The 16,825-nt window shown below is 41.0% G+C and overlaps 1 protein-coding gene across 1 annotated transcript in view; it reads right to left on the bottom strand.

Moving 5' to 3' along the window:
* The window catches only part of Ryr2 (ryanodine receptor 2), a 585,643-nt gene that overhangs the window by 165,820 nt on the left and 402,998 nt on the right, over positions 1 to 16,825 (bottom strand). Inside the window, exons 38-44 of the mRNA XM_076832381.1 lie at positions 15,275 to 15,475; positions 9,739 to 9,844; positions 7,394 to 7,537; positions 5,445 to 5,718; positions 3,614 to 3,728; positions 2,128 to 2,260; positions 948 to 1,051 (exon numbers count right to left, since the gene is read on the bottom strand). Of these exons, the coding sequence (XP_076688496.1) occupies positions 948 to 1,051; positions 2,128 to 2,260; positions 3,614 to 3,728; positions 5,445 to 5,718; positions 7,394 to 7,537; positions 9,739 to 9,844; positions 15,275 to 15,475 (1,077 nt within the window). The remainder of the gene's footprint in view (positions 1 to 947; positions 1,052 to 2,127; positions 2,261 to 3,613; positions 3,729 to 5,444; positions 5,719 to 7,393; positions 7,538 to 9,738; positions 9,845 to 15,274; positions 15,476 to 16,825) is intronic.

Here is a 16,825-nt window from a genome sequence, read left to right as displayed (position 1 = left end):
AAGGGTATAGGAAGAGCTTAAGGAAGCAGGACAGAGGTCTCTACTTAAAAATCAGGGACATGGAGGAGCTGATCAAGAAGGTGACAGTGAAGCCACAGCTGGAAGGACATCTGTAAAAGAGCCACAGCCCCCTGGCTGTGCAGTGCAGAGGCCAGGAGATGGGCACACCAGCCACAAGAAGGAGGAAGGGTTGGAGCACAGGGCAGGAGGGACAGCTGCAGGGCGTGAAGTCGCTGATGTGTGGGTCAGACAGCAAAGGAGCTGGGGAAACACCTGTGGGTTTTATTTAGAGGGATAAAGCCACACTTCAGAGTGTCCTTTTCAGTGGAACACTTTGGCTGCAAAGGTAAGAACAGACTCTAGAGGGACAAGGAAGGCAGAGGTGGCCACTTGGGACACTACTGCAAGGGCACTAGAGGGACAATCTCTACACACTGGTTAGAAAACATGTGGCTAAACACATTCAGAGTGTGTGGCCAGAGTACACGGCTGAAGCCTTGTACTGGGATACACAAATGCAGGCTGAGTCACAATCACGTATGACATGTTTAAACAACCTTTTAAAAAACTGAAACTGCCAGGAGGCTGAGGCAGGGGGTCCCAAGTTCAAAGCCAGCCTCAGTAAAAGTGAGAGGCTAAGCAACTCAGTGAGACCCTGTCTCTAAATAAAATACAAAATAGGGCTGGAGATATAGCTCAGTGGTCCTGAGTTCAATCCCCAATAAACACCCCTCCCGCCGCAAAAAAACCTGTAACTGTGTCATTCAAGCAAAAGTCATAGTCAAAATTATGTAAAGAAGGATTAAAATGCAATACATATTACATAGCAAGACTATTCCATAACCCTACTAGAAATGTAACATAGCCATTCACATTTAAGCAGTCCTGAAGAAGAGCTGCAAAGAAGCCCCATTCCCTTGGATACAAAGGGTAGGAGTGTGGCTCACCTTCTCCAGATCCGGCTCCCGCAGAGCAAGGGCAAGCTCATTGTTATCCATCACTGAGGCTGCCGCCACGTCCAGTGGCGTTGAACCTCTCATAGCCGGCGAGGCTGATGCAAACAAAGGTGAAATAAACCCTGAATTGTGCTGTAGCTATGAATTCTACATAAAAATGCACCAATCTAAAACAATTGACAAAGTTATTTTTTATTTATTTTTGACAAATAAAATTATGTGTATTTATTGTGTACTTGTGTTGAAATATGTATGCATTCTGGAATGACCTAACTGGTCTAATTAAAATATACATCCCTTCAGATATTTATCACTCTTTGTGATGAGAGTCTGCTCTCTTAATGATTTTTGAGATTACAATACATTGTTACTAACTACAGTCACCGTGTTGTACCCAGATCTCCTGAACGTATTCCTCCTGTGTAAAATGTGGCCTTTGGCCAACATCTCCCCAAAGTCTCCTCCTGCCCTGGTGACCAGCATTCTACTCTCTGCTTCTATGAGCTTGACTTTTCATATTCTACATGTAAGTGAGGTTCTACAGCATTGCTCCTTCTGTGCCTGGCTTTTTTTCACTTAACCCAATGTCCTCCAGGTCCATCTACAATTTATAGGATTCCCTTCTGTTTGAGGAGGCATAGTATTACATTGTGTTTATATCCCACTTTTCCTTTACTCCCTCATCTGCTGTCAGACACTGAGGCTGACTCTTGGCTACTGTGAACACAGAGAAGCAAACATCACCTCAAATGATGACTTCCATACCCTGGACACATACCTAGAAGTGAAAGTGTTAGACCATGTGGTAGCAATATTCTTACCTTTCTGCAGACCCTCCAAACTGTTTTCCATAATTACTGTACTAATTTAGACTTCCTCCAACAGTGTACCAGGGTTCCCTTTTCCTCTCATCCTCTCCAAAACTTGTTATATTTTTCTTTTCTATAACAGCCATTCCAATAGATGAGGTGATATCTCATTATGGTTCTAATTTGCATTTCACTGAACAGTGATGCTTAACATTTTTTCATATACCCTTGGTCATGTGTATGTTTTCTTTTGACAGCATCTATTCAGATTCATGCCATATTAACATGAAGTTGTATTTTTAAATGAGGTCTGTACACTAATTTTATCTTAAAGATTAAATAAAAATCATACAGTTGCTTACCAAGACCAACACTGCTGTTCTCCAGTAAATAACTGAGATGATCAAACATGGCTTTTTGATTCTGCCGACTTATTCGACAGAAGTAACAGAGAAAGCGACAACAGTTGGCCACCATCTTGGGAAAGGTGATCTCCTACAGAAAGAATGTTTGATTAGTCATGTAAAGCAAGCAATCTTCATAAAACTGAGTACAGAAGTGGGGGTCTCAGTCACACTGTCCATCCGTCTGTCTTCATGCACCAAACATAAGATATAGGCAGCCTTCAAATACACTGCCTACAAGCCACCTAGTCCTTGGGCCAGTGAAAATCAAGCCCAGCACCAACTCAGAAACCTCCCTACCACCATCAGGTTGGATCTAGAATTCATTTGTCTCACTGAGGGCTGCCTGAGCCTCACTTAGGAATCAGCTGTGGTTTGCTGGGAAACTAAACAACCTCTTTGATTCTGTTTAGTAAAATTGGGATAATATGGATACTAATACTCTAGGGAGGGAAGGGAGAGGACACATTAAGAAAATTTCTGAAAAATACGTAGCTCAGAACTTGAAACCTCATAACAGGGTTATTATTAACATTATTACTATTATTATTATTATTATTATTATTATTATTAAGAATCTGGGGATTCACAAGCTCCCTGACTTGCACACCACTTACCTGCAGAGAAGAGTCCACTGATCAGAAGACCTGCCTGGTGGGCCCATCAAACATAACACTCCTCCCCCCAGATGATCCCTGAAGTCCTTCCTTAACAGAAAATACAGGGACTATATAGGCAAATACTGAATTTAGTACTAAAAATAGCATATATATGAAATTATAATTTATAAGCCCAACTGATAGACACACTAATCATGGGAAATATGACTTGTTCCCATAACATATAAGATGCATCTTGAAACTTATAATATAGAAAAATATACTGCACATAACAGGAGTTATAAAATTATACTGATTTATATCAAGTTATTTATTATATTACTCTATCAGTTTGCTTTTCCAGAACTTTGTTTTAAATTTTAATCACTTAGAAGTTTACTTTTCTGTCTTACAACACATACTTTCTAGAGGATCACTGCCCAGTACTGATTTAGTTCAGGAGTTTAGTGGACCCAACCAGGATCCAGGCCAGGAGCAACAGCAGGGTCTGAAGGACATGCTTGTGTTAGATTTGTAATGTGATGGGACTGGACTTAAAATTAAGGAACAAATTAATATAGTATTAATTTTTTGACATTTCCAATATTCCCCAAATGAGAATAATTTAGGTGATAACAAATTATAAAGTATAAGATAGAAACTTTTATCAACATTAAGAAAATAGTAGTAATATATCTGTCAAGTCTCTTTCTATGTAAGGTGTTTTTTAAAAAAGCAGTATTCCAAAGAGGATTTAAGAAATTCTCATTCTCATGAATTTTCTGGAATCCATGTACTCTAGATTATGCTAAATAGCACCCAAAGAATCAAAGATTTTCCTTTACCTTGGATTCCCCACCTCCAAGGACATTGACCATGACCTCCATCACTGTCTCATGCATCCCAAGGGCCCTCATGAGATTCGGGTGCTGGTAAAACACTTTATTGTTCATGATATCCCTGCAAAGGACAATGGAGGCATGGAAGAGAGCAGAATGCTTAGAGAAAAACTCAAATGAACATTGTCCTGAGATTTTAATAAGTCTTTAGAAATAACTTACATGCATGAAAAGCAAGAGTGATCATAGTTGCACCAAAACTTTAATGAGGGCAATTGAGTTTTCCTTAAAAATATTGATAACCTACCCAAAGTGCCATACAAGTTGTCTATTCTTTTCAGTGACAAGAACCATATTAAATATGTGGACTTTAGTTCCATGAAACATATTTCAGACACTTATTCCTAATTTTATGGATATGCAATCATGTATTCAACTTTATTTTGTACAGAAATAATAATCAATATTGTACATTTTATATGAAAATTCCTATATAAATTTACATAGGTATCTGGTTTTCATATACATGCTGTTTTTAGTATTAAATTCAGTATTCGCATATATAATCACAGTAGTGTTAATTTTTGCTATATTCATGATATCATTCTGGTGAAATGCTTGAAAGTAAGCATATTCTTCAAAAGAAACTGAATATGTGTGAATTCCAGGTACAAGTAACCCAGCTCACTAAAATGGGCCTTTGATTTAAAGAAGTAGAGGTAGATGATATGTAAAGTGATTCATATCATTGTTACTGCATTAAATATTACTGCAATGTGTGTGTCAAGGTGCTTGTCAGGATCATGAAGTTCATCAAGTAGTATGACTGGTACTTATGTTCACTAAATTCTGTACAGAAGTTCTCATTTACAATTTCATCAAAAATAAATCAATGCATTTTCTAGAAAAGACATTTGCTAGCAAGAAAATAACACAAAGCCTTCAAGACAACAGACAGCTCTTCACCTGACACCCTTAATTGAATAGCTCACTTGCTCATTTTATCATATGATAAATAGTAGTTACCGGGTTTTAAGTAGATGTATGATTCCACTGCCCCGTAGACAGGTTGTCCTTTGAGGAAAACATTTCTAATACCACAAAAATTAGAATTTTATTTAAATTTTTATTAGTGTAAAATGGTGGTTTTAGTATCATTTTGAGTCTGATCACTAATGGCACATATTACTTGGATGTGTTCACCGAAGAAAGACAGTGGTCTCCATTTCCTGGAAGACTTTCCTGTTTCTTTGGTTGAGATGAATACAAAGGAGGCCTTCTCCAGATGGGTTTAAATATTCAGACTCATGCTCATGCAGCTGCACAAAGGACCACAACCCACCTGTGTGTACACTCTCCTCACCCTTCTTTGTCCTATTTGTACACTTATTCTAAGTGTGGAACCATCATTGTGAATTTGGAATACAATCTTCCAGTCCATTTTCATCACTGTTAAATACTCAATGGGTTCACAAGCACCACAGTTTTGCTTTCCAAGTTTAAAATGTACATAAATGATATTTAGCAACCTGCATTTTTACACCCTTATTTTCTTCCCTAGGGATTATTTCTGAGTTCTGTCAAGGAATAACCTGGTTATTCTATTTCACTGTTTGATTTTCCCTCTCTAGGCTTCCTTCGCTGGTTTCAGTGCTTCTTTGGTTCTATTTCAGTCAGTCAGCAGCTTCTTTGTCTCCTCCGCTTGGTATTTATAAGACTATCATATAGTCCAGACAGTATGTTTACATCCACACACCTATTGCACTGCTAATGGGATTAAAGTTGGAAGGAAGAGATTTATTTATAAGACAGAACGTTGACAGGTTAAATAACTCACCCCAATCCACGAATCATAAGCTTCTCCTCCTCTTTTCCCATTCGCACACTCAGCAGAGAACGAATCTGACCGAGAGATGCCAGCAGGTTGATGGTGTCCTCCACAGAGACGCCATTGATGGTGTAGGTCTTCGGCAGAGCCCGGACCAGACCCCCTATGCCATCGTATTGACGATGCAGCAACACAAACATGGCCCTCACCAGTTCAGGGTCCTCAATGACCGACTCCTGGGCCCACCGAACCATGGTCTCAGATATCAACTGCTGAAGGGTAGCTGCAGAGTCATGTTGGCGATGTTCAAGGGGAAAAAACAGAAGAGAAGACATCAGTTGGACCTTTCAGCACCACATGCCACAGCCCCAAGCTGCCACCTCTATTTTTACTAGAATAGAAAAAGCTAGGAATTTTCTTCAAAGAAAATGAACTTCATTTAAATATTACCTGAACTTCAAAAACATCAGTTTTAGTGAAGCAAGGACAAAAAATTATTATAAACTCTTCTTTTAAAAACCATTTTTATAATTGAACAAGCCATTTCAAAGTTGCAACCAATTTTTCAAACATAGCACTGGTGGTCCACCAGTAATTGAAAGTGTGGCAACCGATACAAGGGGCCTGAACTTTTATTTCCTCTGTTCCACTGTTTTCCTTTCAGAAGGTCTGACATTGAACTCCTAAAAGGTCAGTCACAGACATTCAGGAGGAAGGTGTTCATCTACTTGTCTCCTTGGTTATGCAACATTAACCACACAGAATTATATTTCTTTAGATTTGGATCTAATTTTTGTCACTTAAAATGTCTTCAGAAGATTTGATCATGAAGTTATACCAAAGTAGAAATTTATTTCATACACAGATCACTTGTAATATAACATGCAAAACAGTTAATTTAAATCAGAAACTTCTTAACCTCTAATAATAAAATTATCAAAATTAAGTGGTGTTGATGTAACTAATCCATACATAGTAAGGTAATACTTAATTCCCATCACTAATACATTGGCTGATTTTTAAAAGATGTTTACCTTGAACCTAGGTATTATATAAGGAAAACCAAAAACTACCAATTTTATTCAAAAACAAAATATCAAAAAATTTCCATAATATCTCAAAAACATTTCGCCATTTTAATAGAGTGAGATTGTAAATCTGCTAACAATAAAACATGGTTTATAAGAAACTTAAACTCTGATATTGAAGATGACCTGACTCCAATTTCATTCTGACTGAAGAATAAATTTAGAAATAACTATATAGATGTTTTCCATTATAAGTTAAAGATTTAAAAGTATAAAAATTGTAGTATTTTTTTCTTTCAGGAAGGAAAAAGAAACCCTTAGTAAGCCAATACTGCATCTTAAAATTACAGGTGTCTCAGAGGCTGGAGTAATGTGCAAATAGACCCCTCAGACCTGCTCCAGGACCCCTTCAGGACCAGGGCCAGAGAGACTCAAAGCCCCTGGGGGTTTCCAGGGTTTCAAGAAGTGACAGCCGTGGTTCCTGGTTAAATGGGATATGGATGAACCAGAAATGCATACCATTTGAGTGAATGTTTCAAAATGAAATATAATTGTAGGCAATATACATTTACCTTTTAAGACACATGTTTAATTTGATGTGATAACTGTAATCAATTGAGTGTTAACATTTGGATATGTAGGCTAAACTGCTCTCTTTATACTTTCTCTTGATGGTCTCTGATCATAAACCTAAGTGTGGAGCTCTCTAGAGAGCCCATCCACCCTATAGTGCTACTACCTCTCCACCTGGCCCTACACACAGCTGGATGCTGCCATCTGCTCTGGGAGCTGCAGACAAGGACTTCAGCATTAAATTCTTTGAAGTTAAAACTCGTGACCTTACTGGCTTATATACTATGATAAGTATTCAAAGGATGAATCAATGTCAAGGGTCAGGTCACTGTGCCAGTGCCCCTTCATAGTGCTTACAGGACTTCTTGGAGTCACTCTCCACTGGCTTTTCTGCTTGCTTCTTCTTCAGGTATGTCACCTTTTCTACCAGGGACAGCAGACGCCCTCTAATGGTTAAGTCACTGTTTCCATCCAGAGACCCATCTTCATCCAGCTCAATTCCTAGCATGAGAAAAGAGGAGAAAGCAGAAAAGGAAAATTTATTTGAAAACAATACATTTGGAGAAATAATCTCAGGCTTTGCAACCTTTCCATTTATAGCTTTGAGCAAGGTCTAAGACGCTCAAGAACGCTATTTAAGTGACTTGTCCATCAGCACTCAAATAAGATGAACATGTCAGCTTCCCCACGCCCCCCCTCCCTGTTTCCCCCAGTTCCTGGGAACTCAGGGCAATTGACAACCAGTACAAAACAAAAACTGAGCAGAAACCACAAAGACACTGTTAGGAGCCAAAATCAGTTCTGCCCTTTAAGTGACCCTCGGGCATCTCCGACTCAGGATGCTAACCACTGGAGCCCCACGATCCTGCTCTGCCTACCCCCAACCCACCCTGCTCAGCTTCTATCCTTCGCTGTCCCTCCCAAAGCAACAGTGATATCTGGGTGACTTGCAAGACAAAACAGGCATGACCAGATGCCCTTAACCAGGGAATGCTCCTATTGTACCAGTGATCCCACTGTTTTACAGTTGCCTTTGGTGACAGAATCTGCATGCTGTGATTTTCAGGTGGTATTCTAGTGGCTTTTCATCCATAAAATGAACTAAGATGTATGGCAGTGTTTTTAAATAAGTTTTAAATAAGATGAACATTATCTCACTGGTGATGTGAAACACATCTCACATCAGACATGTATCTACATATCTATATAGTTCACGTAAAAATGACAAATTCATTTTCTTTATTACAACAATTTCCACATTGTTTCATAAAAGAATGAAGAACTACACATCCATCTAATCAATTCCATTTTAAAAGTTCTAAGAAGACAAGGAGGAGTGAGTTCCTAAACAGATTATGGCTACTGACATTCAGCAATGGAGGCCTTCCATAGACACTCATTAATTTTAAAAGACTCACTGGATTTCCCAGGCCTGTCCTGAATGATGGCCCTTTGATAGGAATGGGAGAGCAGTGACTGAGATTGGGGGTCTCTGATGACCTTATGGCTGTGATGTGCCTGGTGCCTGGGAATGCTCCTGTGCAAGGGCACAGGATTCCCATTTCTTTGGTAATGCCCTGCATGAGGAGGCTCTGCAGAAGAGTCTTATCAGCTTCAACCTTGATCTCAGTCACATAGCTCCAGGGAAGAGAGGAATTCTCTTGCTAGACAACCACAATGTTTCACCAGCTCTGCTGCTCCTGAGCCTGCCCACTTAACAATAGCTTTAAACAATGGACCTCCTTGAGCATCACACAAAGCTCCTAACATTGCATGCTGCAACTGTGGAAAAGCTGCATAGATGTTTCTAATTTCTGTAACTTTCCTGAATGCAAAGAATAATGCTTGCATAGTCTTCAAACTGATGAGACATATATAAATAAAGTCTGCTGGCATAACTCTTTAGATCAGCTTTTTCATCAGACAACAGCACTCTGCCTGACACTCAGCTTTATCTTCAAAATCATCTGCATGTGTGAGTCTTTATATGTTTTAACCTAGAGTTTGTCCATGCTGGTCACAGCACACAGGCATAAATGATTTGACTGTTTGTCATCAAATTACTTAATTTTTTAAAAAAAGAATTTTATTAGGGCACACTGATAGACAAAACGGCACATGCTTAATGTACATAATTTGATCTGTTTGAACACAGGTGTACAACCATGAAACCATCACCTCAATCAAGCTGAAGATATAAATACATCACCTTTAAGTTTCCTTGTGCTTTTTTTTGTTGTTTTTTGTTTGTCAGAACGATTAACATGAGACATGCCCTCTAAAAGTTTCAAGTTCACAGCTCAGTGCTGCTACCTGCAGGCACATGCACCACAGATCTCTAGGACTTGTTCATCATCTTTTACAGAAACTTCACAGCCACTGACTAAACCAACTGCACACTCATCTCTCTGCCAGAAGGGTCTGCCTGAAGTCCCCACCCTCCTTCTGATTCCCTGGTGGTAAAGAAAAGAAGGTGAGCGAGAGAAGCTCTCAGCCATCTTCTGCTCAGGCTCACTGCCTCTTGACTTTACTGACCCTTCGGACTTGACACAGAGGGACAGTCAGCCACGCTGCCATAATAAATACCATTATATGAACGTGTAACAGAGCTAGAGCTATTCACCTAGATACTTAAGTGTGAACCAGGATGTATGGATTAGGAATGTCCGTCTAATAGCAATTACAAATCAAGAAGATCCTACCACAGTGTGTCATCAAATCTTCATGAAAATCCAATAGTTGGTCACGAATTTCTTCAGGACATGGACATTCACTTTTGTCATCCTTAAAATTGAGAAGCATATTGATCTGGAAGGGAAAACAGGAAGGAGGAGGAACGGGGAGAAAATGGTGAATTCCGGAAAGATACATACACCAAGAAAAAAGCAAAGTATTATGAAATCAGCCCTTGAAGGTACACCGTCTGGCCAATCAGGAAAGACACCGTCTATTACTGAACCCAACAAATACCAACAAAGAAGTCAAATCACCCAAAGCTACACAGGCTGGAAAACTCATGCAGCATCAATTCCTCCTCCATCCTACAGTCAGACTCCTGCACGTGTTTAAAATCCTTAACTAAGGGATCCTACGAGCTAGTTCTTAAAGGTCATTTACTATACTTCTCCAATTCCATTATTTTCTAACTGGCATCTATAATTTTTGATGATTTTTTTCTTTTTCTTCTTTCTTAACTGTTTTTGAAACTTTTTAATTATTTTAGAGAACTTGTTTTGAGGATATAGCTGCAAAGAAGGAAAATTTAAAATACAATAAAACGGATGACAACACTGTTGCTAATATTAATGATTAAATGAAACCAACTGTGGGACACTGTCTTCCATTTGATTTAGTTTATACACATTGATATTAAACTTATGAAGAAAGACAGGTCAGATGCAATCCCATGTTTTCCTTTTAAAATTAAAGTTTTGTGCAATTTTTGTTGTTGTTGTTGAACTTATTCTGAGATAACTGTAGATGCCATTGTTAAAAATAATATAAAGGGCTTGTATGGCTTTCACCAGATTCCTCCCATGGAAACACCCTAGGCCTACAGCACAGCATCACAGCAGGCTGTAAGCAAGACAGGCTCAAAACACGGGAGGACTCCTTTACCTGAAAGGCCCCAATGCCTCCTCCTTGCCCACACCCACTTCCCTACCTTACCTGCCCTCAGCCTTAATTTCTGCCACACACTGACATTTCAAGAATGTTATTTTTAAAAGCAAATGCAATATATGTATGTATTCCCCTATGATTCACTTTTGAAAAAAAATTATTTGACAAACATACATATGTGAGATATACCTTTATGCTTTAATAAATGTTATACTCTTCTTGAAAGAGTAAATCAAGCTAATTGATACATCTGTCACCTCAGTCACTTACCACTTTTTGTTGTGGTGACAGAAATATCCCACATGATCCTTCTAATGTCACTGGTCTGTAATGATACCTCATTTCAACCCTGATGTTGGTAATTTGTATCTTCCCACACTTTTGGGGGGGAGGGGGGCTTTTCAGAGGTTTGTCAATTTTATTAAATCTTTCCAAAGTAACTGGTTTTTGGATTCACTTTCTCCACAACTGTCTTGTTTTCAATTTCACTGACTTCTGTCCTGGTCTACATTCATGCCTATCTGGGTTCTGCCTGCTTTGTTTATTTTACTTGCTGTTTTCTAAATTCTTAAGAAGGTGGCAACCTAGATTATTAATCTGAGTGTTTTCAAATGTAAGCACTGAGTGGCATATATTTCCATCTGGGCACTGCTTTAGCTTGTCACAGATTTTTCTATGTGATATTCTACTTTTTTTTCAGTTCACTGTATTTTAAGATATTCTTTGAGACATCCTCCTCGACTCATTATTTAGAAGTGTACTGTTCCCTTTTAAGGATTTGTAGATATACCTGAAATATTTGTGCTATTGATCTCTAACTGGATTCCAACAGGGTCAAACAATATTCTATGAGATTCCTTTTTTTTTTTTTTTTTTTTAAGTTGAGGTTACTTGATAGCCCGGGATGCCATCCATCACTGAAAATGTTTTAAAGGCCCCTGAAAAGAGTATGGCAACTGTGGCTGGGTGGAGTATTCTACCAATGTCAACATCCATGGATGAGATCAACCTCCATGATATGAGGTTCAGTCCTGGCTGCTCTTCCTGCCCAGCGGTGAAGGTGCTGGGGTCCCCATGGTAACTGTGGGCTAGGCCCCCTTCTCCTTGCAGTTCCGTCAGTTCTGCCTCCACCTGCTCTGGGGCTCTGCAGCTCAATGCATGACCCCTTTCTCTCTGACGAGCACCTCTTCATCACTGCATGATTTTCTGTCTCCAGAGATTCTCTTTGCGCTGAAGTCTGCTTTCACCACGTGGCACCTGCTTTCATTTAATTAATATTTTTCATTTTATCATTTTTCATTATTTTCCTTTCAACCTGTGGGGAGCCACACTGAGTGACCACACCTTCCAGTCCTGATATACCTCGGGGATCTGAAAGATCACTGTAGTCTGGCGCAGTAGTGCCATGACTCGTGGCTCAGTCTTTCCCCCACTCGGATAGCAAGGCCAGTCTTCTGAGTGGGCACACCCCTGGGGTTGAGCTACACTCACCTGTTCCTTTGTAATCCTACCCCTTGGCCCTGCTTGGGATAGAATGTTCCATAGAAATGCCCTTTGTGTGTCCCCTTCTCCTGCTCTGACTCAATCTGTTGACAGCAGACATCAGTAAGCAAACATCAACCCCTTGAAACCTGACCCCTTGCCTCATTTGAATGGCTTCTTCCCAATAAAAGGGTTGCCTGCGCTCACTCTCTCTTTTTTCACAGACCCCAGTCAGAGAAGCCATCATAGAACTGAAAGAAAAAGGTATCTCTGTCTCTTGTGTGATTATTTCATGTGGCCCAGTTCACCCGGAGTGACCCAGAGTATTTTAGTCGTGGAACGTGACATCAACCTACCCACATCATTATATTTGAAGTGAGTTTAGACATTATTGACTTGGACTGACTTTTTAAAATTCACTCTAATTCCTTTTACATTATATGGATTGTTTATATTCACATAATTATTAGCAGGCTATGATTTAAGACTATCATTTTCCTTGCTGTTGTTTTGTCTGTGATGTATTTACCCCAACAGGCTGTGGGTAACTTGAACAGTTTTTAGGATCCCTTTTGATTCTTCCATGTTATTTCTTAGTGTAGGTTTTATACAGCTTTTTTGGAGGTTGCTAATGATACTATGTTTGCATGACTTATACAGACTACTAATATTAATATTTGACCAGTTTGAAGTGTAGGAATTCTCCTTTAATGTCCCTTTATTCTCCCCCAGTTACAATATGTAACTTAAAATTTTCTGACACATATATTGAGAACCACCCCCATCAGCTTCAGAACACCAGCTTCAATCCCAAATATAATTCTGAGAATTACAGAGAAGGAAGGTGCATTTTTTTACCCAGATAGTAACTAACACTTTCCACTGTTCTTTCTTCCTGATTTTCCAGATTTTCTTCCTCGTCTTTTAGCCCTCTGCAGTCACATCCCACCACTTCTCCTCACTTCAGACTGTCCCTGTTTCCCTTTGCTCCTAAAGGGTCTACACATGAACTCCGGCTGACAGCTTTTCCTCTCATACCTGACAAACAGCACTGTGCCACCTCCCACTGGGCTGCATGCTTCCTGATGACAAGCTCGCTGTCACTAGAACTGTTTTTCCAACTGTAGGAAAAGTGTCATTTCTTTCAAGATCTTTTGTTTAGTTTTCTGAAATTTTATTATGAGGTATCTAGATACAGAATTCTTTGGCTTTTCATGCCGAGGGTTCAATCAACTTCTTGAGCACCCAGATTCCTGTCTTTTAGTGAATCTGGAAGTTTCCATCCCCGCATCTTTGTTTATCTTTTGTGGTTCACCTTCTGTCCTTGAGCAACTCCAGCATCTTGGTGGTAGGCCTTCAGTCTCTCCCACTGGCCTCTGAGGATCTGTTTACTTGCTTTTCCTCGGATGGAGTCGTTTCTACTGGTCCCTCTCAGTTCACTGGCTCTTTCCTCTGCCCACTCCTGTCCACTGCTAAGCCCTTTCAATGAGGTTTTTATTTTAGCTGCTGTATGCTTCAGATCTGAAGTTTCTACTTGGTATCTTTTGCTTCTTTGCTGAGAATCCCATTGTGTTTTTTTTTCCATTTGGAAGCAATCTTGAGAAAATTGCTCTCAAAGTTCTGTCATGATGTTGACATCTCAGTGTTGGTGTTTATTGTCTTTTTTCATGTTGGTTCTTCTAGGTCTTGGTATGATAAATTATTTTAATTGATATCTGAAGAACACCGGGTGTACTATAAGTTCTGGGTCTCATTTAAGGCTGCCATAGCTGGCTTTCTCTGACACTATTCAGCAGAAAAATTTAGAGAAGGGGCCCCTATTGCTTCAGGGGAGGGGTGGGAGTTCTAGTGAGGACACCAGCCCTGGAAAGGTCAGAGGGTGGCTGCCTGTCCCTCCCTGGCCTCTACTGACAGTCTGGGAGGGGCTGGCCCTGCTGCCACTCAGCAGGGATGGAAGTCCAGCTCTCTCCTCTGGGGGCACCTTGTTATAGGTGCTTCCCCACTCTGCTGGTCCGCTGAGTAGGGGTGGAGTGGGGGCAGCCTCTCTGTGGCTTTTGGCTACTGTGGTATAGCTATTATCTGAAGTTTTCATCTTGCTCAGCTGCCATTTTCCCGGTCCTTTGGCAGGTGAGAGCAAGCTTATGTTAGGCTCTTCTTGTCTCTGCCCACTGGTGTTCTTGGTCAAAGGCTTCTTCAGCTCCATATCTGGAATGGATGAGGCAGAAGAAAATCCTGGGGACTCAACACCACACTGCTGCAGGGTCCCAGGTTCTGTAGCCAGTGCCCTCCTTCTGCCTTGCATAGCCCTCTTAGATGCCCTATCCAGGGTTGTAGTTGTACTTAAAGGAAGAATAGGGAAAGGTACATGCAGTCCATCTTTCCAGAAGCAGAAGTCTTCCAACAGTCCTTTAGTAGACAGTTCATCTGTGAAAGGGTAGGCTTGTTCTCTGCTCAATAAATACTGTTCCCCCAAAGAGATTACATTCTCTTGTGAAAAGAGTGAATTCTATCTTACTCTGTAAACACTTTTGCTCTGAGCTAACTTAGAGACAGGAGACAGGAGACAGCAGGTGGAAGATGTGGAAGCTGACATGTGTGTGCTATACTCTTTAGCCAGCCCCCCTCCATCCTGTGCCCTGGAATCTACAGCATACACAGAGACCTGGATTTGGAGATGAGTGATCTGAGAAAGAACCATAAACAGGGTGGTTGAGCCTCCAGAAAGCAATGTAGAGAGACATTTGGCTCTTCTACAGGAGCCACTCAGAAAGCACCTTGCCTGGAGTCCTAGCAGTAACAGGTTCCCAGCAGTAGGTTCCATGCCCACCAAGGTGCCCTCTGTTCTAAGGCAGTGCCACTATCCGCAGAGCTTCAGACTCTGGCATATGTGCTTCTCAGAGAGTCTGGGGCATGCCTGATATCCGTCAATAAGTCCCTCTTCTGTTTAGACTACCAAGTAGATTCTTTTGGCAAAATTAAGAATATTGATTAAATTAACTTGGCTAGTTTGAACAGAATACAATAACAACAACAAGAAAATACTCTTGCAACTTATGACACATTTTTTCAATGTGCAGATCCTGAATGCACTTAACTCCCAAGGAAAAAGGTAGCATGTGCATGTCCTTCCAGTACCTGCTCTTGAGGTGGTGATCTAAATTCCTTGGTTTTCCTGGCTGTGAGCGCAGCCGACATGTTTAAGGCTTGCATGACTTCGTTATATCGGAAACGCTGATTATCTTGGAGCTTAGCCACAAAGTCATCTGAAAAGGCTACGATGGCTTCTATCCGGTGCCGGACCTGGCAGTCACAGAGGTACTGGAGCAACAGGCACATCTGAGAAGACAATTAAAAAGGCACGTTTACCTCTAAGTCCTTCAAGAGTTGGAGGAGCCCAAGTTGCAGCCTGTTAAACATGCGCAGCTACCCCCTCTCCTCCCTTAAAGAATCCTAATTTTGTGTAGGTGGCAACATGCTCAGTCCTGGGGAAAAAACATAATTTGTTTAGGCTCAAACAGCAAATACATCCCTATGGTGGACACTGAGTCTCTGAGCCCACTCTTGCAGTCACAGGTGGTATGGCCAGTGGACACAGATGGAGTGGCAGGCAAGGGGGCCTTCCAGGAACGTCCTCATCATGAGTACCAGAACAGAATGTTTCCCATAACTGGGCGATGACTTCAGACTGGAGAAGGAAGGCAGTAGCTAATGCACCTTAGAAGAAAACCACAAGCTGAGGGTCACAGAACAGAGATACCACAGTCTGGGGTCCTGACGACATTCCCAAGTACCAGTTCTGGAACTGCAGGCTTGGCATGGAAGTTAACAGACTATGAATGCTTGCTTACTCAGCCGGGTGTTATGGAAAGCCAAGAGGATGTGCAATTGATAGCATGTGGTAGGCAGAAATATGTCCAGGAGACACCTGCTAACTTTAGGAAAACAGCTGTATACACTAAGTATCAACTGGGACATATATACATGGTGGTGCTTAGGAGAACTTTAAACCCCTGCACGCCACCATCCACAGTATAACCATTTCTGTCAACTTTCTAAAGAGAACTCTCTGTCATTCTCTGAAGCTGCCCCAGAATCCGTCCCCTTCTTCACCTGAAGGAGCACCTTCCCCTGAGGTCTGCACCAGCAGGAATGCCTGCTGAGAGCACTTTCTCCCACTTTCTCCCAGGAGCTGTCAGGACCTCCCCTGCCTCCGGACCTGTTGGGCTTCTGCTCCTGAGACTCCGTGCTGCTCTCTCCCTTGGCCCTGCTCAACTCCAACTCTTTCATTTGCCCTCAGTCTAAAAGTCACCATACCCAGGAGACCTCCCCTCCCCTTTCTAATAATAATCCAAATTTTCATTCTCCTAGGAACCCATTCTTCTACTTCAGAGTATTTATGGACTGAGTTTCTGTAAGCAGGTGCAAGCCTATGTCCTGCTCTTAGGTTCAAGGGCACAGCCCAGAATAAGACTCCAATTGATGCTGACCAAGGAGATGAGCTGAAAACCATGACAGTGAAGCAAACATCAAACTGATTCCAATGAACTACACACACACAGGCCTAAAGAAAAGACCCTTCATTCATCTTGATCAGTGCAAGTCAGACCGAGTGAATTCCTCGTAAAACGACAGTCAGTGGGGAAAAGCCTTGCTATGTAAGAACAGCCACATTGACTGGTGAGCTCA

The sequence above is a fragment of the Callospermophilus lateralis genome, chromosome 13 (assembly GCF_048772815.1).
Source record: "Callospermophilus lateralis isolate mCalLat2 chromosome 13, mCalLat2.hap1, whole genome shotgun sequence".
Classification (NCBI taxonomy): domain Eukaryota; kingdom Metazoa; phylum Chordata; class Mammalia; order Rodentia; family Sciuridae; genus Callospermophilus; species Callospermophilus lateralis.
Note: the sequence above shows the minus strand (reverse complement) of the source record. Positions and strands in the feature narration are given on the sequence as shown.